At 36.3% G+C, this 25,205-nt stretch overlaps 1 protein-coding gene across 2 annotated transcripts in view; it reads right to left on the bottom strand.

Moving 5' to 3' along the window:
* The window catches only part of ccdc88c (coiled-coil domain containing 88C), a 76,200-nt gene that overhangs the window by 38,158 nt on the left and 12,837 nt on the right, over window positions 1-25,205 (bottom strand). For both annotated transcript variants that reach the window (XM_051134017.1, XM_051134018.1), the window contains exons 4-5: window positions 8,847-8,916; window positions 1,322-1,380 (exon numbers count right to left, since the gene is read on the bottom strand). In XM_051134017.1, coding sequence (XP_050989974.1) covers window positions 1,322-1,380; window positions 8,847-8,916 — 129 coding nt within the window. The remainder of the gene's footprint in view (window positions 1-1,321; window positions 1,381-8,846; window positions 8,917-25,205) is intronic.

Genomic DNA, 25,205 nt, shown 5'->3' with positions numbered 1-25,205 from the left:
AGAAAGAAGAGGAAGGGAAAGTATGGAAAAGGGGAAAGTTGAAGAAACAGAAAAGTGAAGAGGAAGAAGGAAGGAACCAGAAAAGGAAGAGCGAAGGATGAAAAATGAGGATAAAGAAAGAAGGGAAAGACGAGAAAGCAGATGAATGCAAAGAATGGAAAAAGGAAAAGTTGAAGGAACAGAAAAGCAAAAAGGGAGAGGAAGGAACAGGAAAAGGAAGAGAAAAAAATTTAAGCAGGATAAAGAAAGAAGAGAAATAGAAAGTTGAAGAAACAGGAAGAGGAAGCGGAAGAGGGAAGAATTGAAAGATAGGAATGGTGAAAGAAGGGAAAGGGAAAGAGGCGAAAGAAAAAAAGTTGAAGAAACAGAAAAGCGAAAATGAAGAGGAAGAGGAAGGAAAATTGAAAAGGAAGAGAAAAGTATAAGAAAAGAAAAGGGTGAGAATGAAAAGGGAAGAGGAAGTGGAAGGGGGAGAAGGATGAAGATGAGAATAATAAAAGAAAAAGAATAGTAAAGGAAAAGGGGAAGAGGAAGCAGAAAGGGGAGAGGAAATAGGAAATTGTACGGGAAGAGGACAGAATAGAAAAAGGAAATGGAAAGATGAATTCGAAAAGGAAAAGGAAGAGGAGAAGATAAGCAGAGAACAATTTAAGTCTACCAAAGATCTTGTACAAACCAGATCACATAAAGAAATAACGATTCTGTGTTTATATGAAATCAACATTGCCTAAGAATTCATTAGCATGCCTTCATGTTGATTAGTCAAACTGCTAAGTTGGAATCAAGTTAGAGATTGAGCCGCTCTTTAAATGAAAGAATGCAGGAGATGCTTTCAAATGGGATAAAGTTGTGCACCTCGTGACTGGAATAATGTGAGAGGAAGTTATGGTGCAGGATTAGACAAGCTCAAAGAGACTCTGAATAGAAAGCAAATCAGCAGGCAAATGTTACACTGTGCAGTTTAAGGCTCTAAATCAATGTGAGCTGTTTATTATCCATTCACAGAACAAGAAAAACCAGCTAGAGAGGGGGCTAAAAGTGCAAAAGCAGGAAGAAATAGGCCTGAACAGAACAGACACGTGAGGAACAATCCTCAGGAAAAGGAGGAAACATAAAAACATCTTAGCAAATCTAACCCAATAATCTGTGCCAACTTCTCTGGCACATATCTGGATGAATGCTTTATATTGTAGCATAATGAGCGTGTGTTCATTTTTCTTTGGAAAAGCAGAGGCATGCCCGGGCATGGCTATGTGGATATGATTTTCTGCACTGGTCTCAAAACGTGGGTTGAGGATCTCTACTAGTTCACTGAGCTTACCTGAACAGCACAGCCCAGTATCAGCAACAACAATCTCTTCACCTCCTCCATGCTTTTACCTGAGAGAATGGAATAATTAGAAATCACAAGAACAACAGAAATGAAAGACATAAACATTCATTTTCGCTAAAAAGGGGAAGTCGATACAAAAACTTTAACTGATACCCCTATGTATGCCACAGTGATTTCGATTTTTTTTTATTTAATAATATTTACGGTCCCACATTTCTAAATGACAGACCTGTTTAGGTAAAGATTTCAATGGAAACCCGTTTCCACCACCGGGGAAGAAAAGGAAAAAAAAAAAAAACAAAACTGAATTGCGTGATATAAACTTCCATTTGCGAGTTATAAAGTGTACTTTTGAGGCGAAAAACCCGATATGTTTTCAGAATTCTGAGTTAATATATCTCACAATTATGACTTAACTTGCAATTGCTTGTTATGAAGTCAGCGTTGCACAATTCTGTCGCAATTCTGAGAAAAAGTCACAATTGTGAGATATAAAGATATCTCTCGCAATTTTGAGGAACATACAGTCATAATTGTGAGTTTGCATCTCACAATTCTGATGTTATTTCTCAGAATTGCGAGTTTATAGCTCAGTATTTATGGGATTATTTTTGTGCCAATAAGAATGAACGTAACTTTAAAAAACTGAACGTAACTTTCCAAGAAATGATCAAAAATATGCCACTGCAAAAGAAGAAAAACACAATGAAAATGAAAAAATGAACTCAGTCGCACGAATTTAACATGCTCTTCAAATATGCTTCATTCTTTGTTAATGATTTTCAAAGAATCGTTTTCGCGAATCATGGATTCTGAATGCGTTGCCACAGCTTTCGCTTACGCTTCGCAAATTTTCGTTTGCTGTTTTGGCACAAACCTCTCGTGGGGGCGGGCTTAACAGCGATCTACTCTGATTGGCTAATGAGCTTTTGATGGACAGTTGCTCTCTGACCTGGAAGCACAGACGGTGACGTCAGTGGCGCGCATATTGGAAAGTTGTTGCGGTGTGCAATACGTCGTGCTTTGTTTATAGAAACTATCAGAACTGTTGCACACTGTACATGAATAAAACTTTTATCGATATTATTGATTAACGCTACTTTAGCAACACGAACTTACTTCAAGCTGCCCTGAGGGACAAGCTGAGGTGGAAGATGATGCCGCTCCGTGTCTCTCCTGGGAGCTCATCTTTAGAAACTAAGAGACGACCGTAGGTGAAATACTAATAACGTTAATACTTAATATAAACAAAGCACGTTCATTGTGTTTTTCTTCTTTTGCAGTGGCATATTTTTGATCGTTTCTTGGAAAGTTACGTTCAGTTTTACAAAGTTACGTTCATTCTTATTGGCACAAAAATAATCCCATAAGTATTCTAACTTTATAACACACAATTGTGAGTTCATATCACGCTATTCCGAGAAAAGTCAAAATTGTGAGTTTATATCTCGCAATTCTGACTTTATAACTCACAATTGTCATAATTTTATAACAAAAAGTCATAATTTTGAGATACAAACAATTCTGAGAAAAAAGTAATCATTTTGACTTTGCATATCAGAATTCTGACGTTATTTCTCAAAATTGTGAGTTTATATCTCAGAATTCTGACTTAACACGCAATTGCGAGTTTATCACACAATTCTAAAAATAAAAAAAAATAAAAAAATAAAAATCGCAAGTTTATATTTTGTAATTCTGACATTATTTCTCACAATTGCAAGTTTATATCACACAATTCTGAGAAAAAAAAAGTAAAAATTCCAAATTTATAAATCACACAATTCTGACTTTTTTTCTTAGAATTGAGAGGTTATATCTCACAATTATGAGAAAATAAGTTAGAACTGAAGAAAAGTCAGAATTGTGAGAAAAAAAGTCGCAATTACCTTTTTTATTTTTTATTCAGTGGTGGAAATGAGCATCCATAGATTTCAGTGATGTTAGTATTAGCTAAAAAATAAAATGGTTCATGTTTATTGAAATAAAGCAAATAAATAATAATTTATTAAAATGTATTAATTTAAAATGACAAATGTTGCCTTTGCAACTAAAATATTTTAAAACAATATTAAAAAATATTTTAATATTTTAAAATAAAAGTTGAAGTACTAAAATTACTAAAAACTGAAATAAAAACAAAAGCAAAATAGAATATAAAAAAACTAATAAAAATGACAAAGGCACATACCAAAAATTACTAAAAAAATAAAACAATTTAAATTGAGAACACAATATATATATATATATATATATATATATATATATATATAAAAAAAAAAAAAAAATAATAATAATAATAATAATAATCATCATCAACATCATCAAAATACTAATAAATACTATAAGTAATACTAAAATAAGACTGATTTGTTTATTATTAAAACTTAGGTACCAATGACTGGCAGCAAACTCAAAATGTGGCTATCAATTGAACCCTAAATGCTTAAAGATGCTTTTACCATGGTAACAATTTTAGTAGCTATGGCATTTTGGTGGAAATTAAGATTACCACAGTTTTAGAGAAGTAATTTTTCAGATCCTCACAGCTAAAGGGTCAACGCCATCACTGTTTAAATATCACACTAGCAGTTTGAATATTAACAAAATATTCAATTTCACCTGAGCCATACAACAGGAAGAAAGAAAGTGAGAGAGGATATTCTCCTTCAACCATTAAATTAAACAAACCTTCACATGCAGTCAATGTTTTCTTACCATTTAAAACCCGAGGACACAAAACGTTGCAAAAACACACCAAGTCTTTCGCAACTACACAAACCCTTTGAGATAAAGTTATTTTTAATTACTTTTTGAAGCTTAGGTCTGTGTGTTGGTGAGTTTGTTTGCGTCTGGCAGTCTTGGACTAATAAATACTCTGGAGAGAATGGATTGGGTGTGGGGGTGCCGTCGTCATAGCGACCGTTTGTTGCTCAACGCCACCCCACCCTACAGCGTACCCCCTTTACACAGACAGCAGAGGAGGAGCCGTAGGGAAAATAAACTCTATTGTCCATTACAAGTGAAGCTTAATGTAAAAACACAGACGTCAGAGAGCTAAACGTAGCACAGGTAACACAATATATGAAACACCAGCATCTAAGGCCTCTATAAAGTCTTACTGACTTCTGTTAGGGTAAACAGATTCATTATACAGTCAGTGTTTTCTCTCAACATTACTTTCTACAGCATTTCTTGACCAGAATGTCTACAAAAGTAGCCTAGTGAACAGGCAGATGTAAACTCTAATACAGCACCCAGGAAAAACACAGAATCTCAGACTGTTTTAATAACCTATTACAACCAGAAAATGACACTACAGCTATGATAAGAGCTATTTTTGTATATGCAAAACCATTATAACATATCCTGTAGGTAGTAACCATGAGCAGAGACGGAAATCTTGTCTATGCACACAAATAAATGTCAACCTGCAGATCAGAATCACACCTCAATATAATAAAGGCCTGTCATGCGTGTCTGTCGACAGTATACGGTACCGTGCGTAGGGTATAACAACATACAAGCAGAAGTGATCAGGTGTCAGAGTCACATAATATGAAAACAAATTAAATGCAAACCTTCCAGTATAAATAGAAGTTTAGTGTAACTCAGTCACATTCTAAACAGTTATAGTAGTAATATATGATCTAACAATTGGCCATTCTTTTCACATATTTTTGAGAACATTTTGAGAGTTTTAAGCAGGGTTTCTGCAGGTAAATTTAAGATTAGCAGCAATTCAGCGTCTAGCAATTGTTTGTTTTTAGTTTGTTTCAGTTTTCCTTCTTTTCCTCACTTTCCTTCGGTAAAAGCGTTGTGCACATTTTACTTTCACTTTCAAATTAGCGGCAATTTGGTGTCAAGCAGTCGTTTGTTTTTAGTTAGTTTGAGTTTTCCTTCTTTTCTTCACTTTCCTTTGGTTTTAAGTAGCTCGTAAAGGATTGTGCGTATTTTGTGCTACACAAGCTTTTGTTCTTAAAAAGTATACTAAATTTTATTTTGATTTTTTTCATTTCGCTAGATAAGACCCTTCTTCCTCGGCTGGGATCATTTAGAGCCCTTTGAAGCTGCATTTAAACTGCATTTTGGAAGTTCAAATTCAGGGCACTAATGAAGTCCATTATATGCAGAAAAATCCTGAAATGTTTTCCTCAAAAACCATTTTTTTTTTTATGACTGAAGACAGAAAGACATGAACATCTTGGATGACAAGGGGGTGCGAAAATTATTTGTAAATTGTTGTTCTGGAAGTGGAGTTCTCCTTTAACAAAACAAATAAAAATACACCATGTTATATGCCTAATATAAAATAACTTACACAACATTTAAATAGGTATACAAGACTGAAAATCAGTAAACACTGTGTAACCAAATAAATAAGAAACATAGAAAGTTTATTAGCAAGTTGAATAAGAAAGCTCGGAAGCACGGCATACTCCTTGATGTAATATTTTTTATTAAAAATGCACAGTTTAAATAAATAAAAATCAGCAAGCACTGTGAAACCAAATAAATATGAAACTTCCACTATCACCTTAGATAAATGGCAGAAGTTCAAAATCTGAAATATTTTTAAATCAGGCACTTTTGCATTTCGGCCATGGTTTTGTCTTTCTCACCTCCCTCTTCTTGTCAGTCAGCTCGACTCACTCTCTTCACGTGATAAATTAAATCTGATCTGTGATGTGACTGCTGTTCTGCACTCTGCATTTAGCAGCCACGTTCAGTTTTAACTGTATTGTCTAACTAAACAGTGATTTTTATTACTATTAAAAAAAAAAAAAAAAAATCAAAATGACAGGTTCTTCTTTGGGTGACTGACAGATGAAGCAGCACATATCGCCACCTACCGCGTATTGTTTAACGAATATTGAGCGACCTGAGCAATGTAGCACAGAAATTACACTTTCGCTTCACTTTAAAATAAAACACATGAGGAAATAATCCCTAACGAAAATTAATGCCATGATCATATGAATTTAAGACTTGCTGCTCTGATTTAAGTACTTTTCAAGGCCTTAATTCACGGAAAAGTGATTTAAAACTTTTAAAGACTTTTTTAAGACCCTGACTTAAGTGTTAAATTCAGCATTCAACCCTGTTACATCTCATTTCATTTTATATCTTTATAATAAAATATGTCAAATTAATATAAAACTGTTTCCTACATATTAATATAAAGCTGTTTCCTACATAGCTGTTCTCTACTGTCAACAGCAGGATCCAAAGTCAGCGCTCAGGCCTGGGCTTGGTCCCAAAAAGCTTCCTCCGGCCTTTCTCCTTTCCTCCTGCCATTACAAGGTCCACAGCATGCGTTTCCTTCCCCAGAGAGCCTAAACCCTGTCTGCACACCCCGTATCAGAAGGTGGAAGGGTGTTTATGAAGGCTGGAGTACGTGTGTGTGTGTGAGGTGATGAATGAGGAGGTTTGTTCAGTAGGGCATACGTTTTGCTTTGGGGCACAGTTAAATGTGGTAGTAGACAATTTATAGTGAAGATACAGCAGTTGATTCTGATCCTACATGTGTGTGTAAAAATTAGCAATGATATGAAGCAATGGATGTACTATATATTAACATAGACATTGTTTAAACAAAACCCAGTAGGTTTATTTAAATTTTTAGTTTTTTTTCTCCTTCCCCCTACTTTGTTTTTCTAATTTCTCCTTGCACATTTTAATGAAAACTAATTAAATGAAATTAAAATTATTTAAACGTCGGAACGGAATTTGCCAAATTTGGGATCAATAAATCAAAAGTAGGTCAGTACACTTATATTAAAATGCAGTATAGACTAGTGTCTGTAATATTAAGCAGCAAAAATACTACTTAAATATGAAACCTGCATGTTCTGTTCCTTTACTACACACATACTGAAGCGGACGTGACGTATGCAGTGTTTTCAGTCTCTGCCACCTCAATATACACTACCAGTCAAAAGATTTTTTTAACGTTTTTTTGAAAAAGAATAATTATAGAAATAAATACTTTTATTTAGCAAGGTTACTTTAAATTGATCAAAAGTGATGATAAAAACATTTATAATGTTACAAAAGATTTCCATTTCAGATAAATGCTGTTCTTCTGAACTTTCTATTCATCAAAGAAACCTGAAAAAAATTTCTCTCTGTTTTCAACATAATAATAATTTAAAAAAAAATTTGTTTTTTTAAGCAGCACATCAGAATATTAGAATGATTTCTGAAGGATCATGTGACTGGAGTAATGATGTTAAAATTTTAGCTTTGAAATCACAGGAATAAACTACATTTTAAAATATATTCAAATAGAAAAGTTATTTTAAATCGTTAAATTATTTCAAAATGGTACTGTTTTTGCTGTACACCGCATTAAATAAATGCAGGCTTTGTGAACAGAAGAGACTTCTTAAAAAAAAAAAAAACATTAAAAATCTTACTGTTCACAAACTTTTGACTGGTAGTGTATGAATACATGAACACAATCTCTAGAACTGCTCTGAGTCACTTTATGAGTATTGTACAGATTTTTGTGAGAAAAACTTAAAAGGTCTTCACAACAACCCGTCAAAATAAAAGTTTGGTTTAACTTGAAGAAATTGTGACAGAAATATATTACTTAATGTAATAATAGTACTACTACCAATAATACGATTACTAAAACATCACTGACATCAAAAAAATTAATAATTAGAGATGTTTTTGATTATTGAAATTTAATGAAACCATTAAAACACATAATTTGGTAAAAATAAAATTGAATTTTAGAAAAAACTAAATTTAATTTAAATTTTTGATAAAACTTTAATAAATCGCTGTTAAATTGTTTCATGATTACAGCTAATTAGACATGCTTTTTAAATAATATCTATTTATATTAACCTTTAAAACAGAGTCTAGAAAAATTACAACGGAAAAAAAAATGAAAATGGAAAAAACAGAATTTGGACAATAAAATGGAATTTGGAAAAAATAAAACTGATTTTGTAGGGCCCTATGAATCAACACTGTTACTATCATATTTCCCCCTTTTAAAGTAGTGAAATATTTAATAAACACATTTTTTTGTCATAAAGGCATCATCACCTTTTCAACAAGCAAACACTTCAAGTAGTTAAAGTATCCTATTATCATATCTTGTTAGGTTTCTCAGAAGGGAATAATCTTAAAATGTCACCCCTGTTACCAGAATTGAAAACTGGATTTTGCAGAAACACCAGCAATAAATTCTTTTTTCTAAAAAGAACCTTATATATTTTTTGTAACTCTGATCTTATTTTTCCAAATAAACCATGAAACCATCAACCCTGCTACCGTCATGATGGTGCCATTATGAAGTTATACAGTGTATCCAACATGTATTCCAGTTTTATTTTTATATATGTTTTATTTTATCATATGATTTAATTTAGCCAGAGATGACACAGTGTATTTAATGAACAAATATGTCTGAAAATTAACTTAAAAAAAAACTGGAAAGACATCTGTTTTGCAGAATGATTTAGTGGCTTATTTACAATATTATGAGCAATACCTGATAATGGGTCCTTGGCGATGGCCAGCACATTGGGCAGGTTCATAAGGATGAGCTGCTGAAGATGCTCCTGAGAGAAAAAAAGAAAACATGCTCATTGTAGACAACAGGTAGACCACTATGATGGCATCTGAAACATTTGACCAATGTAAAAAGACAACAGTGAGGGGCAAAGTAGGCATGGTTCAAGTTGGCAACCATCCCGGGAGATGAACGGGGGTGTCAATATTTGGCACGAGGACCTAAAACAAGGTCGCTGGTAACGTGGGAACAGGAAACTCCTACTTACAAACAGACAGGCAGGAAATCAAACTGGAAATGGGAAACATTAGCAGACCCAGACAAGGCATGTCTTGGGTGGGGAACAACAAATTCCAGCATACGGGCAAAATATGAGCTAGGTAATATTTTTTAAAAAATAATAATAAAATCAGTGCCATCCAGTGTTGCAGGCATAAATGTCTAGATATGCAGGAGTGCACGTATGCCCACGTACAAATGGACTTGCCTTCAGGCACAATGGCCTCCAGGGTAACTAAGCTCAGCAAAGTACACAAAGGACAAGACCAAACAGGTCCAATTGACCAAACCCTTCATTCCAAAACACACTTAGATAAGCGCACTGAAATCACTGACAGAATTACATACCTGATTTATTGTTTCTGTGCAACTGACAAGAAACTATTTCTCATTTCTGAAAGTTCAAGCATGCTTTCCCACAGATCATGAGGGGAATTCGTACATGTACATGTACATAGACTTTTTTTCTTCACCTAAAGCGTTACTTGTATATTAAATAAACCTTCCTTCTATATATCCCACTATCACTAAAAACAGTCCAAGTTTTAAAAACTCATGTAGAGCCTTTTTTCTTTCCATTCCGTTGCGGTTCATCTAGCTGTTTTCGAATGGAAAAACACATCTTGCGCAAACCAGCCCAAATTATACAGGCCTGATTAGACAGGCAGCACACTGACTAGTCAATCTTCAAAATATGTAGTTCAAACCAAAGCCATGCTGTAAGCAAATGGACACACACTCTCACCCTAATGCATGGCTACACAGCTAATGAGAAAGTGTGCTATCCCATTTGACATCATCAAGCCCGGACCCCCTGCTGACAACTCCATCTCCATCTGAGAGGAGTGACTCCCAGGGGAGGTCTTTGTGTGTGTAGAGACCCACGGAGACGCGACCCTCATCCTGGATAATAGAGCTGGCCCAGCTGAGGCCGGGCCAGACCACACTGCCTTTGTCAGAACAGAGGCCTGCGAGCATTCCTTTCTTTACTGCTGTCTTTCTCACACATGCTCATTCACAAACACTGAGAATACTTCAAAAGTTACAAATCCATAACTCTCTTTTATGTTCTACATCGTCCGTAAGTACATAGAGCACTATAGCTAAAGGAGTTTTAATGCATCAATTTTAATGTTTTCTAGTGACAATCCAAATAATTGGCTGACAAACTCATGAGACATGGGAACTAATAGCTTTTAGTATTACTGACATCAGAATTGGTACAAGCCATGTAAAGAAAAAATGTCAGTCTTCGATGCACTTTCACATCAGTATTATTTATACTTTTTATTATTTACAATTTTAACATTTGTGTTCCAAAGATAAACAAGGGTCTTACGGGTTTGGATTAAAATTTGGATGTCTGTAAAATTCTGTTGTTTAAATAAATACAAAATATGATCTGTTTTTTAAATGTTACTGTCATTGCCAATATTCATTATTGTTAATATTATATTAATATTAACATGAACTATTAACTTTTGAGATTTAGATGATAGGTGATGGCAAAAAAAATATGGATGTGATCAAATCTCAATTATATATACACCATACCAAATGACTACTAAATTTAAAATATTCAAATACTGACCAAAAACAATATTGTACCACTCCATCATTCTTAAGGTGTGGTCATACGAGCAGAATTTTGGTGAAATCTGCTGTCATCTACTTTCAGCAAAATTTGTGGGCAAAAAAGAAGTCTGTTATAAATTGTCACTTTCAAGCCAAGCAACTTTCTGTACAACAACACCTTTAAATCAACTTGAAATGGCTTGAAATGAATTTTGCCTGTGGAAATACACTGAACAACAGCAAATTTGATGCACCTGTATATGTAGGGACTATTTTTTCAGTTTGGTATTTGTTTTGTCCTTTGAAGAGTCGAGAACCATGAACACCATAGACTAACATTGTTTGGAAAAAGAGCAGCATCAACATTCTGTTAAACATCTCCTTTTATGGTCAACAAAAGAAACAAAGTCATATGGGTTTGTAACAGCATAAGGGTGAGAATTTTCCTTTTTGCTGAACTACTCTTTTCAGGAATTCACTCTAGTCCAAGTCTATTGCTTTGCAATACATTTACATTTGAAGTCAAAAGTTTACATACACCTTGCAGAATCTTAATTATTTTACTAAAATAAGAGGGATCATACAAAATGGATGTTATTTTTTATTTAGTAGTACAGACTTGAATAAGATATTTCACATAAAAATACATTTACATACAGTCCACAAGAGAAAATAATAGTTGAATTTATAAAAATTGCCCTGTTCAAACGTTTATATACGCTTGATATAAACGTTTCAGTCTCTTGTTTGTCCTGTTAAACTGCCCGATGTTCCTCAGAAAAACCCTTCAGTTCCCACAAATTCTTTGGTTTTTCAGCATTTTAGCATTTTGTGTATTTGAACCCTTTCCAACAATGACTGTATGATTTCCATCCATTAGATCCATCATTTCACACTGAGGACAACTGAGAGACTCATATGCAACTATTACAGAAGGTTCAAACACTCACTGATGCTTCAGAAGGAAAAACAATGCATTAAGAGTTGGGGGTGAAAACTTTTTGAATTTGAAGATCAGGGTAAATTTAACTTATTTTGTCTTCTGGGAAACATGTAAGTATCTTCTGTAGCTTCTGAAGGGCAGTGCTAAATGAAAAAAAAATATATGATATTTAGGCAAAATAAGAAAAATGTGTTCAAAAGTTTTCACCCCCAGGTCTTAATGCATCGTTTTCACTTCTGTAATAGTTGCATACGAGTCCCTCAGTTGACCTCAGTGTAAAAAGATGGATCTAAAAAACATAGTCATTGCTGGAAAGGGTTCCAATACACAAAAATGCTGAAAAAAAAAAACAAAGAATCTGTGGGACCTGAAGAACAGTGGGCAGTTTAACTGTTCAGGACAAACAAGGGACTCATTAAAAAAAAAAAAAAAAAAAAAAAAAAAGGAAAAAATCATTCAGGTAACAACACAGTATTAAGAATCAAGGGGATGTAAACTTTTGAATGGGGTCATTTTTATAAATTCAACTATTATTTTTTTTCCTGTGCACTATATGTAAACATCTTTTATGTGAATTATCTTATTTAGATCAGTACTAAATAAAAAATAACAAGCATTTTGTATGATCCCTTTTATTTTGGTAAAATAATTAACATTTTGACTTCAACGGTTTACACCTCCATTACATCAGCTACCCTGCTCTCTGCATATCAACGTGTAAAAACACTTCTTTTCACTAAACGTAAGACAAACCTTTAAATCCACTTGAGTAGTCTTGTCGTTCCTGTGTTTTCATGACCACTGATGTAAGACCACTTCTGAGATAACTATGCACAATGGAACAAGCAAGGCACTCTGGGAAGAAACCCAAGCGTTTCAGACTGACAGCCAGTCTGGTGTGTATAATTACATAAAGGAGCACATTTCAACCTGAGAGGGGGGAAAAAAGCTCTTTACGGTGTTTGATTCGACAGCTGCACCGCGATGGGGTGTGTACAGTAGTGTCACGTTAAGCGTTCTCTCCGTAAACACCTCATTCTTTAATTGCCCGTTAACCTGATCATTTCTGCGCTGCTAAATTCAAGCAGGCTAATTACTAGATTTGAGTCATATGCAAGACGAGGAGGCTTTCGTGCCAGCCTTAATATCTGGTTTCAACTAACAGCTGAGGACGGAAAAAAAACGATGGAGGATCAGTTAACGCTTCTTGCCTGACAGAGACGGGATTAGGGAACCTAAGGTGCGCACAGATACATTACGACTGTAGAAACTACTGCAAATACACATAACAAAACAGGGAAGAACTGTAAACATAATATCACCACAACGATAATCTTTCATCATGGCAGATAATAACAAGACAACACTGGCCTGGACCTGCAATTGCATCATTACTGAAAATTACCTGCCTGAAGTAAATTATTGATGGGCATGTATCCATATCACAATGCCGACTAGGTCCTTGTTAAAGGACTAACCTCATATATTCTCTCTAAAGCCCTTTGAAAACAAAGTGATTATTAAAAGGAACACAAAACATTTTATTACATAAAATGGAAACAATTTAGATTTCAGACTGAGGAAATATGAGAGTACTGATTTGCCCAACCTCTGAAACCTCACTCAGCATTTTTTCCACTGTATTATGCCACAGGAACATCCACAAAAAAAGGGTGGTCTGCTATATGTCTTCATGAAGTCATTGTGCAACTGGTCAGAATAGTTGGAAAGTTTCATAGAAACTTTCCTGAGGTCATTTCCTCTGTTGCTGTGTGGAACAATGCCTGAATGGTAAAGTAGGACAGGAGACCTTTGGCTCTGGGGCTGTTTTCACAGAGGTACACACTGGTATCTGCCCAACCCCTGCTGGGTTCAGCATTACAGGTCAGTGCGGTCAACACAATGTCATTATTGGGAGTGTGATTTGGCATTCAGAATGCTTTTAACACAAATCAGTCTAAACTGATATTAAAAACAACCTAATTTACTTCCGTAATAAATGTTTCTGCTCTCATTGTGCATGTTTAATCGGTTTGTGTTATTTTACAGAAAAATAAAAATAATTATTAGTTAACCAAATGTAACTTTCTCCACATTTCTGCTGACATAGCCAAAGCTACGAGGGCTGAAAATAAAAAACAAAACAAACAAAAAAACAATTATATCAAAACCTACCATGATTAAATCTAATCACGTCCAGTCTGATAAAAGCAAGTCCCATCCTACCTCCAGCTGTTTCACTTAAAATGTCACAACACAGGAGTCAAATGCATTGCAAATGTAGTTTCATGTATTCAAGTACGGTATGTTTTCCACTGTTATAGAAATTTCCATTTGAAATAAATGGTATTCTATTCTATTCTATGAAAATAAGAAATGTTTCTTGAGCATCAAATAAGCATTAGTAGGGCATAAATTCATTTTTTTCCCCTATTTAAATTTTTCTGGATTCCGTTTTTTTTTTTTTTTTTTTTTCCCCATTAAAATAAAATTTTTCTGGACTCCTTTTTAATGGTTAAATAAAATTGTATTAAATAAAAAAAGCATGGTTTAATTAAAATCATGAAACTTATACAATTTAACATCAATTTATTAAAGGTTTAACAAAAATGACATGTTTAGGGCCCCATGAAATGTTGTATTTTTTCTCACCTTATGTTTTACGGTTACCAAATTCTGGTTTTATTAATTTATCAACAGTAGTAGCAGTAATATTACTTACATTCTAAATAATAGTAATATACTTCTGGCATATATGTCTTCAGGTTAAACCAACTTTTCTTTTAACGGGTTGCCATGAATAACTGACGCTTGTTGTGGTTAGAAGGGATATAGCTGTGGCCGGAAACTAACAATACATTTTACTTAAATGGAACAGTCAAATGCTAATGAAGTTACTCTCAGAGCAGTTCTGAAGACGTTGTTCTTGTATTTATGCCCTCATTTACTGAGACGGCAGATGTTGTAATCACCGCTTCACTATGTGTAGTAAGCAAAACCGTGCGTCTGTGCCATTCATTAATACAGAGACAAGTGGAACATGCAGGACTCATATTTAAATAGTCATTTTGCAGCTTAATGTTTACAGACACTAGTCCATATCGCAATTTCATTTAATCTGATGAAATGCTTTAGATTAACTCTTCTAAACTCTGACAAATTCTGTGACAATCTGCACTATTCTGCATTAAACAGTAAATTCTGTTTTTATGCCTGGATTCCATGCATGAAATCATAGGGCACTACATTAGGGGTCGGCTGTTTATCAGCGCTGACGTTAAGCATTTTTATAGTTATCGGTATTGGTTATTTTGCCGAACCAATGTGCCGATAAAATAATTTAAAAGCATTTAAAGAAAGGTTTTGTCAAGATTTTGCCTAATTTTGCCATTAATTTTCATTTTTACACCAAACAAATATTATGACCAAATAACCGAATTATTGGTTATCAGTAAGTATCGAATTGGCCCTAACAACAAAAAAAAAACACACAAATCGGTCGACCCTTAATAAGTACATTCGATTTCTTGAAGGATCATGTGACACTGAAGACTGAAGTAATGGCTGATGAAAATTCTGCTTTATTGTAATAGTATTTAAGATAGTATTTTAGTCTTTTTAATCAAATTAAATAAAGGTTGACTTGCTGAGCATATGAAACCTCATTCAAAAACATTTTATAGTAATTATCAAAAATATTTGACATTTAGTGCACTTCTAGAAAGGACTCGGCCCAGGAGGAGAAGGAGAAAGAGACCAATTTAAAAAAAAAAAAAAAAGGGGGGGAAAAGACAAATAAACAATGATAAAGAGAGCTCTTCATCTGAGATTAAAGGATGGAGGGAGAAAAGTGTTGTGGGGGAGAGACAGCAATGAGACTCCTCTCCAGTAGTAATAATCAATAGCACAGCAGTGATGGAGCTCAATCATGCTTCTCCTACTGACTTCTGTGGAGCAGTTAAGCTCCTAGTGCCTCAAAGAACATCCATCTTCTTCAACATATTCTCATCTGCTCAATTTGACAATGTCAGAAACCAAAATGGTCTCACAAAGTCCAGTCCTCTATTTTTCATTGTAATAAACTGATCAGGGTCATGTATGTACTTGTTTCCTGTGAGGATGTTTTTGGAATACAAATTCAAGTAAATATTTGGACTGATGGGTAGAAATTCAAAGCAAAATGACTGTTCGTGTTTATCACAATACAAACATGACTAGAATAGGCCAAGCTCAGATGAATAGAAGCGGGTAACAGGAGTATTCAGTGCCATTGTGTTCCATTCTGAGACTGTAGTCATCACAGATACAGGAATGAGGAAATGCAAGAATACTTCACACGAGAAACCGGAGAATCTGGAGACGGTCCCTGCTACTGGACAATAAACAAACTTACACAGAAGGTTTATTTCAGAAAAGTTAGTTTGTTTTTAAAATACTTTAGATTAATTCTTCCAAACTTTAACAAATTCCATGACATTCCGCATTATTCTGCATTAAACAGTAAATTCTATTTTTATGACTAGATTCCATGATTCCGTCCTGTTTTCTGCATCGCGGAAATCATAGGGCACTACATTAGGGGTCGGCTGTTTATCTGCGCTGATATTAAGCATTTTTATAGTTATCGGTATCGGTTATTTTATTGTTATTAGGGCTGCACGATTAATCGCACGATATTGTGAGGCACGCTTAGTCAATGAAGCCGGTACTTTGATTAAGTTACCTCAAATCGCGCTCATAATCGCAGATGAATTGCATTCGATTATGAGCGCGATTTGAGGTAACTTGTCAGTGATTTACGGCTCTGTGTATTAATTGCCGCTCCAGCTGAACGCACCTGATGGAGCTTTACTACTAATCAAAGTACCGGCTTCATTGACTAAGCTCGCCTCACAATATCGTGCGATTAATCGTGCAGCCCTAATTGTTATAAAATGAATGTTTTCCGGTTCATGACAGTTAGGGTATGTCGAAAAACTCCCATCTCATGTTCTCCCTCAACTTCATAATCGTCCTATATCGCTGTTTTACTTTTTTTGTTAAGGGTGTTTGATCTTCTTTGCATGTTCACTTTGCAAAGACTGGGTCGGTATTTCTGCAGTGATATAGGATGATTTTAAAATGATTTTTGAAGTTGAGGGAGAAAATACGGTCAGAGTTTTTCAACATACCCTAACTGTCTTGAGCCAGAATACACAGAGTTCAGGGTGAGCAAGACAAGACGAGCGTTTGAGATTAAGAAGTATTTAAATTGCATTTTTTTTAAATTGCTTTGCTAGATAAGACCCTTCTTCCTCAACTGGGATCGTTTACAACCACATTTGGGATCGTTTGAAGCTGCATATAAACTGTGTTTTGGAAGTTCAAACTCTGGGCACCCGAGCAGTCCATTATACAGAGAAAAATCCTGAAATGTTTTTCATGTATTTCTTTATGACTGAAGAAAGAAAGACATGAACATCTTGGATGACAAGAGGGTGAGTACATTATCTGTAAATTGTTGTTCTGGAAATGGACTTCTCCTGAATATGGCTCATTAGTTGTTTCTTTAAAGTTTTCTCAGATAGTTTTGGTTTTGTATTGAAAGTTCTGAGGAATGTGTTTTCAGTAAATGTGTCTTGGCAACTCTAAAAAGGTGTAAGTTTCATTTTCTAATTGAATTTACACAAGTATACTAGTACCAAAAAGGGGCTGATCAATGATCATGGTGGTCCTCTCAGATGAGGTCTTCTATGTTACAATGACCCATATCGCAGTTGTGCCTGAGGGTTCTTAACTGAATATGCAATGGAGAAACCCACAAACGATCAATATCTAATTCACGCCACATGTTCACCCTGGGCTGTGGTGAACATGCTCATATAGTGAGTGTCTATGTCGGTTTATGGTTGTTTGTAAAGTGAAGGTCAATTTCACCAAATTCGTGGCCTCATTTCTGTCTTTACTCAGTGAACCAGTGTTCTATATTCACTTTAGTGTGGAGTAAACCACACGCTGACTACAGTTCAGTACACACCCACACGGTAGCCAGATTTAAAATAAGACCAGTCCACAGAGTCCCTGTCCAAACACAGCAGGCAACTTTAGAAACTACACAGTTGTTTATATAGTCAGAATGGAGTGTTTTCAAATGCTCAAAAATACTACGTAGGGCCTTAAATTTACCGTTTAAAGAATTAGTTCACTTTCAGAATAAAAATTCCCTTTATTCCCACCCCACCCCAATGTCATCTAAGATGTTCATGTTTTTCTCTCTTCAGTCGAAAAGAAATTAAGGTTTTTGAGGGAAACATTCCAGGATTTTTCTCCATATAGTGGACTTCAATGGAGATCAGCAGGTTGAAGGACCAAATTGCAGTTTCAATGCAGCTCCAAAGGGCTCTACACAATTCCAGCTGAGGAATAAGGGTCTTATCTAGCAAAACAACTGGTCATTTTCTAAAAAAACAAAAATGTATAAATACTTTAAAATCACAAATGCTCATCTTGCACTAGACCGACTTAATGCATTACATAATAATGCTGGAAAGGTTACACATGGTTAGTTCTTCGTGGTATTCCAGTTCAAAAAGGTAGGTTAGGGTTCTCTTCCAACTTCAAATTTTTTTTTAGAAAATGACTGATCATTTCACTAGATAAAACACTTATTCATCGACTGGAATAGTGTAGAGCCCTTTGAAGCTGCACTGAAACTGCAGTTTGGACCTTCAACTCACTGGCTCTCACTGAAGTCCACTATATGGGGAAATCCCATAATGTTTTCCTCAAAAACCTTAATTTCTTTTCAACTTTTTCTTTGTTGACAGATACATCATTAGAAAGAAGTGTGGTGTTAAGGACTACGTCGAAAGGACATTTCAAAGGAATTCTGTTGTCCTTCACGTTCAGAACTGAAGCTTTGGTTCTTCTTTCCCAACACACAATATACAAGTTCCCAGTCACATTGTTTCCGATGTAGGATGTGCAATTTGAGTCCCTATTCAAACTTCGACTGAAAGAATGTGGGGAGTCATAAAAGCTGAAAACCACATAAAGACCAAGACTTCAACTAGAGCATTAAAATCAGATGCTAACAAGTGAGCATAATATACACAAAGAGCCCAGGTGAGCAGTGCTACCATGTGACACATCAGTCAGAGGTCACGTCATCACTTCCTGTTTCCGAAATCTTAGAGCCTTTGTGATACCTTCACAAAGCAATGTAAGATCACAAAAAAACAGTAAAACATAATGCATACTTTATGTATTCAGGTAGTTGTACAGTGCCTTGCAAAAGTATTCATACCCCTTCTCTTTTTTCACATTTTGTAAAAAAAAAAAAACACAAAAAAGAAATGATTCCATTGCATAAGTATTCAGCTTAGGAGCATTATTTAGCTTAGGAGCATTCATATCACTTGTAGATGTTATTACACTTCAAGTGGAGTTAAACTGTTTTAATGAGTTTGAATGGCCATGATTTGGAAAGGCACACATCTCATAAAAAAGGTCTAACAGCTGAAAATGCATATCAGAGCAAAAAATAAGCCCTGACGTAAAAATAACTGTATTGAAGGTTCACAGAAGTATGTAGCCTTCATTATCCATAAATGTAAAACACTTGGAGCAACTAGGACTGTTCCTAGAACTGGCCTCCTGGCCAAACTGAGCAACTGATGGAGAAGGGCTTTAGTTATACTGGTGACTAAAAAGCTGATGGTCACGATAGCTGCGCTCCATGATCATATATGCAGATGGAAGAAACTTACAGAAGGACAAACATCACTGCAACACTACACCAATCACCAATCCACCAGTCTCAGTGGCGGTGTGGCCAAACTCAATCCTTTCTTCAGTTAAGACACATGAAAACCCACTTGGAATTTGCAAAAAAGCACCTTAAGGACCCTCAGACAGTGAGAAATAAGATTCTCTGGTCTGATGAATCTTAATTCCAAACATCATGTATGAAGGAAACCAGGCACTGCTCATCACCTGCAGAGCACCATCCCTAAAATAAAGTGTGCTGGTAGCAGCCTCATGCTTGTGGGGCTGTTTTTTAGTGCCAGGGACTGAGGGACTAGAGTAGAAGGAAAGCACAATGCACCAAAAATATTGAAAACCCAGTCTAGAGCATTCAGAATCTCAGACTGGGCAGAAGGTGCACCTTCCAACAGGACAGTGACTCTAAGCACATAGCAAGAGTGTCTTATAGCAACTCTGTGAATGTCTTTAAGTGGCCCAGCCAGAGCCTTGGTTTGAACGCAATCAAATATTTCTGTAGAAACCTGAAAAAAAATAAATAAATAAATTAATAAAATAAAAAAAAATCTACCAGCCCCAATCCAAGCTGACAGAGCTTGAGGTGAAGAGGTGAGGAGAAGAATGGAAAATAATTGCAAATACAGATATGCAAAACTTGTTGCATCATACCCAAAAAGACTTGAGGCTGTAAAGATGCTTCAATTAAGTACTGGGTTAAGGGTATGAATACTAACGCAATGTACTTATTTCAGTGTTTTATTTTTAATACATTTTGCAAAGTTGTCACAAATCTGTTTTTCACTTTGTCATTATGGTTTTTGGCGTGTAAACTGATGTGGGAACAAAAATAATTTAAAGCAGTTTAACATAAGGCTGCAACATAACGTGAAAAAGAAAAAATGGAAAGGTATGAATACTTTTGCATCGCACTGTAAAGGAAACCTTTTAAAAATCAATAAGACCCCTAAATCCTTGTACAAAACACAAGTGGCTTAGAAATGGAAACCTAATTCCAAACTGGCTCTGTATGTGTGGACACACCAACCTTTACTTCCTATTGACTCTGAGGGCAACAGCAGGGACAGAGGGGAGAGAGAGGCATTCCAGACTCCCTGGCAACTCTAATTGACCTAGAGTGCCACACCGCCTCCCACTTTCCCCCAATTCTCCATTAAATAAAAGCAGCCTAGTGGAACCTCCCCCCACTTCTGTCCCATTCCAGAGAGGTAGAGTGACCACCACAGCAGCTGGACCAAATCTGTGTAGATGTTCAGATGCTGGGATCTCTGTCTCCAAGCAGCCTAGACTAACAATACACCCCAGCGGAGGAGAAAGAGACTTCTTGGCTTGACCCAGAGGATCTTGGTTAGGGGGGGGGTTCAATCATTACCTTTTAAAGACAGCTTGATCTTTGACCAGAGGGCCACAGAGGAGATGTTTGCTACATGCGTCACATTTGGAAGCAACAGATGTCCATCAAAGACACGTGGAAGGCTAGAAATGGCCATATGGCAGCTAATAAATAGAAAAACCTTCAGTCTTGAGTTTTCTAGAGCAAAAACAAGGACCAACAATAGAGACATAAAAACAAAAGATCTGCTTTAAAACAATACATGTCTAGCCATGACATGAAAAAAAACATCATATATAATAAGCACTATGTCCATAAAAAGCAATAGGATGATGATGCATAATGTGTAACGGCAACAAAATAGTAGGTTCAAAACTTAAAGTTGTTGTCTTGTAGGGGTGGATGATGAGATAAAAATCATGATATGGTTTTATTTCACGTTCACGATTTATCACAATATAGTTATTTTATGATTTAGTCATTTCAGTGTGGCTTAAAATCAATTAGTTTTACACCGCAATGCTTAATAACACATGTAAACTATATGTTTTCATGACCACGTAGTACAGCAACGTCACGTGAGGCTGTAACCATGATAGGTTACCAAGACTGGTTAATCATGTCTAGTGATATATCACCCTCCCCTATTGTCTTGTCAGAATTATTAACTTTTTGTGGATTGTTAATGAAGTGTCAATTACGCATCTAACATCTTCCATGTTAATCAGGAGTTTGCCCTTTCGTGAATGCAACAACACTCAAGTTGAGACCAGGAAGACCATAAATAGCATCACGGATGTAATGAAATTCAAATTATATTTTATACTGTGCAGAGCATTGCTATGCAAACAGAAGGTATATTTTGATTGGAGGTTAACTGCAATTCAACTGCAATGCGGCATGCCCTATTTTTGTGTTCAGTGTGGACAAACAAATTGCTTGTTGCCAGAATCTTGTTGCATCACACCTGGTCAGAACACAGTATGGTATGTGACCCAAGACCACAAAACCAGTCATAAGGTTCAGTTTTTCGCCTTTGAGTCCAAAAAAAGTTCGCAGAATTGCATATTACTAATAAAAAAAATGTTTTGATATATTTATGGTGGGAAATTTACAAAATATTTTAATGGGAAATGATCTTCACTTAATATCTTGATGTTTGGCAAAAGAAAATTGATCATTTTGACCCATACAATGTGTTTTTGGCTATTGCGACAAATATACCCGTGCTACATAAGACTGATTTTGTGCTCCCGGGTCACATATGCATCTCTCTAATTTTGTTACACTATCACTTAAAAATGCAAGTGGCAAGTGAAGATTTTTTTTCTTGAACTCATGACATTGTAATTACAACTTCTAACATAAGGAGGAAATTCCCACAAAGATGTGAAGACAGCATAATCATCACTATTTTGCATTACTATTTTATAAGCCTGGTCTCCATTCTTTTGTACAGTGAGTGAACTTATGATCTCACTAAACACATGAAAACATGCTGTGCCAAAGTTTGCTGTAGCAAATTTTCCTCTCTACTAGCTTGGAAATCCATGGGCAAGTAATAGGACAAGTGATTGTTACTTTTGTGCAGACAAAGTCTGTACTTTGCATCCTGTAACCGTTCAGTGCTGGCAGAAATGTGAAAGAGAATCGTAGAATATGGGATGGAAAGTAAAAGAATAAGTAAAAGAAAAAAACCAATTTTAAACCAGTCCAGGAGGGTATGTTTGGGGTTTCCCACAACAGCCGGTCTCTGGAGGGGGTTTCCTGTGTTCAAAGACAAACACACATGCCTCATAAAGGTAATGAACAAGAGTGTACGTTCATGTTGGTTTGCGAAATTTTGAGTAAGGGAGTGCATGACAAATGAGTCAGGCGTTGCAAGGCAAAGTCAAAAGAGGTAGAACATCTACACTCTGAAGTGAAGGTAAGGAATTAAAAAGTGCAAGGCCAAGATGAATGCTCAAGTAGAGCCCAAGGGCTGCTCATGTAAGGCAAAAGAGAAACTGTACACCTCTGGGAACGGCCATGTCATCCCCTGTACGCAAGAGCAAACAGAAGAACAAAGAGCTAGCAGGCTAGCTCAAAGAGACACCTCCCTTCTTTCAGATCCACGGTGAAGAGAAACCTGCAAAAACCCGCCAAGTCTATGAGAAGGCCAATTCAACACATGGCTGTCCTCGTTTCCAGGGCTTGCGTGAGGGTTATTCACAAATTCTACGAATGAGTCTTAACCACATCCTTTAAGACAGCGAACTGAATCAAACCGTGCAGATTGTACATGTGGCAACAGTGAAGAGGGGGTTATGCTTTTATAATATTACATGAGGAACTCAACCACTTACAGACCAGCAGGAAACACTTAGACTGTCAGGCGAGCTGAAAAGAGTGAGGAAAAGAGGGGGCAGCCCTCAAACCTAATTCAGAAAAACAGCTGGCACGTCATTGTCTGAAACAAACTTTCAGCCAGAGCTTTGTGACACATTTTCAAATTAAGCAACTATATCCACTTTAAAACAAAACAGCTTTGGCTGGATGTCCTAACATGATGTTATTCATTGTTGCGGTCCACTGTGGTTCATTAGACACGGGCCCTGGGCAGATCAGAGGCCTGGCGAGGCCACGTATCTCATGTTCCAACTCTAAGAAGAGTCGGCTTACAGGAGCTCATGCTCACAACGACTTGCTCTCGAGACAATAGGCAGGGAGGAACCAACATACTACCCTTCCCCTCCCCCAGAGGTCCATTGTTCCCACTGTCTGTAGTCCTGATCTCTGTGGTGGGACTCTTTCTGGTTACCAAACACAGTCAGTTTGGAGCTAATCTAATTGGGTGAGAGAGAGCAGAAAGTGTAGGGTTGACAGAGAGAGATGACACTGGGACTGTGAACCCCGGATTATTATACATTCTCAATTCCTTGATAAAACTGGGGCAAATCTGGTCAGTGCAGATTAAATCACCCATTGTTAGGGTTTAGGCTTTAACCTAAATCTAGGCTAAGCTGGGAGAATGTATCGTTCTGGCATTAGGCAACACAGATGTGTAATCTAGAATCTCTTTCATAACCAAACGCGAAACAGACATTCACCTCGTGTGCAAATATTTACAAAGTCCAGATCAGAAGTCATTAGAAATCTTCCAGTGCCTATCACTGATCTGTGGGTTCCAAACTTAAGAGGATGTTGTTCTTGATCTACCCAGGATGCAGTAGTGATCACATGCCCATGTTTGTCCAAAGACAACCAATTAAAGGGATAGTTATCCCAAAAAGGAGAATAACCCCATGATTTACGCACCCTAAAACCAGTATAAGTGTATATGAATTTCTTCTTTCAGAGGAATCAGAGTTAAAGGGGTCATCGGATGCCCATTTTCCACAAGTTCATATGGGTCATTAGGGTCTTAATGAACAAGTCTATACCATGCTTTGGTTACAATTTCTCAATGGTAGTGTAAAAAAAACCAAAAAAACCCAACCCTTTTACCTTGTCAAAATCTACTCTGTAAAAATCAACCTATTCTAGTGGATGTTGCTTTAAATGTTAATGAGCTCTGCTCGCCCCACCCCTCTTCTCTCTATGGAGTGACAAGCTTGTTTACTTTAGCTGTATTTAGTCACGAAACCTGCTAACTAGCACGCTGTTAGGAAAGGCGATTACAAAGATTCCGCTGTAGATGAAGCTGGATCATGACTGATTCGCGCGAACATAGACACATTTATGTTGATCGGGAGGCGCATTCCCTTTACAAACAGAAGTCATCCACTGCATCTTCAGCAGCTCAGACGTCAGGCGTAAATGACAACCACTATGTTAATTATTACATCCAACAACACAACACCTCAATCGCTTAGGAGCCATTCCTACGTCTCTGTTTCCAGCATTGAAACAATGGCGATCGGACTGTCACAGCTCGTCAGGGTGGGTCTAAGGTAAGGCGGCCGTGTCAATCATTCTATCGTGGGAGCGGCCTCTGTTGGTGTGACATCACACAGACAAGATGCTGAGACTGGCTTGATTTGAAAAAGATTAAATTATTTTCATAGATTAAATAAAAACTACTGGGTGGATTTTTGTCATTATAGGGTAGATGTGTACACACACTGCCAACACACATTTATGATCAAACAACATGTAAAAGTGAACTTTGCTTCCGATGACCCCTTTAAAAATGCCCTGGCTGTTCTAAGATTTGTAATGGCAGTGAATGGTGGTTGACATTTTGAAGCCCAAAAAGTGCATCCATCCATCATAAAAATATTCCACAAGGTTCTGGGTGCTTAAAAAAGGCCTTCTGAAGTAAATCAAAGTGTTTGTGTAAAAAAAAAAAAAAATCTCCATATTTAAATCTAGTTGTCGCACATGCATTCACGAGAGATTGGCGTTCCAGCGGATGCCATAGGATGTAGGGCGTAACGTAAGCTCAAATGAGAATATGCTAGTCTTA

Source organism: Labeo rohita, chromosome 17 (assembly GCF_022985175.1).
Source record: "Labeo rohita strain BAU-BD-2019 chromosome 17, IGBB_LRoh.1.0, whole genome shotgun sequence".
Lineage (NCBI taxonomy): Eukaryota > Metazoa > Chordata > Actinopteri > Cypriniformes > Cyprinidae > Labeo > Labeo rohita.
This window is presented reverse-complemented; position numbering and strand designations above follow the sequence as displayed.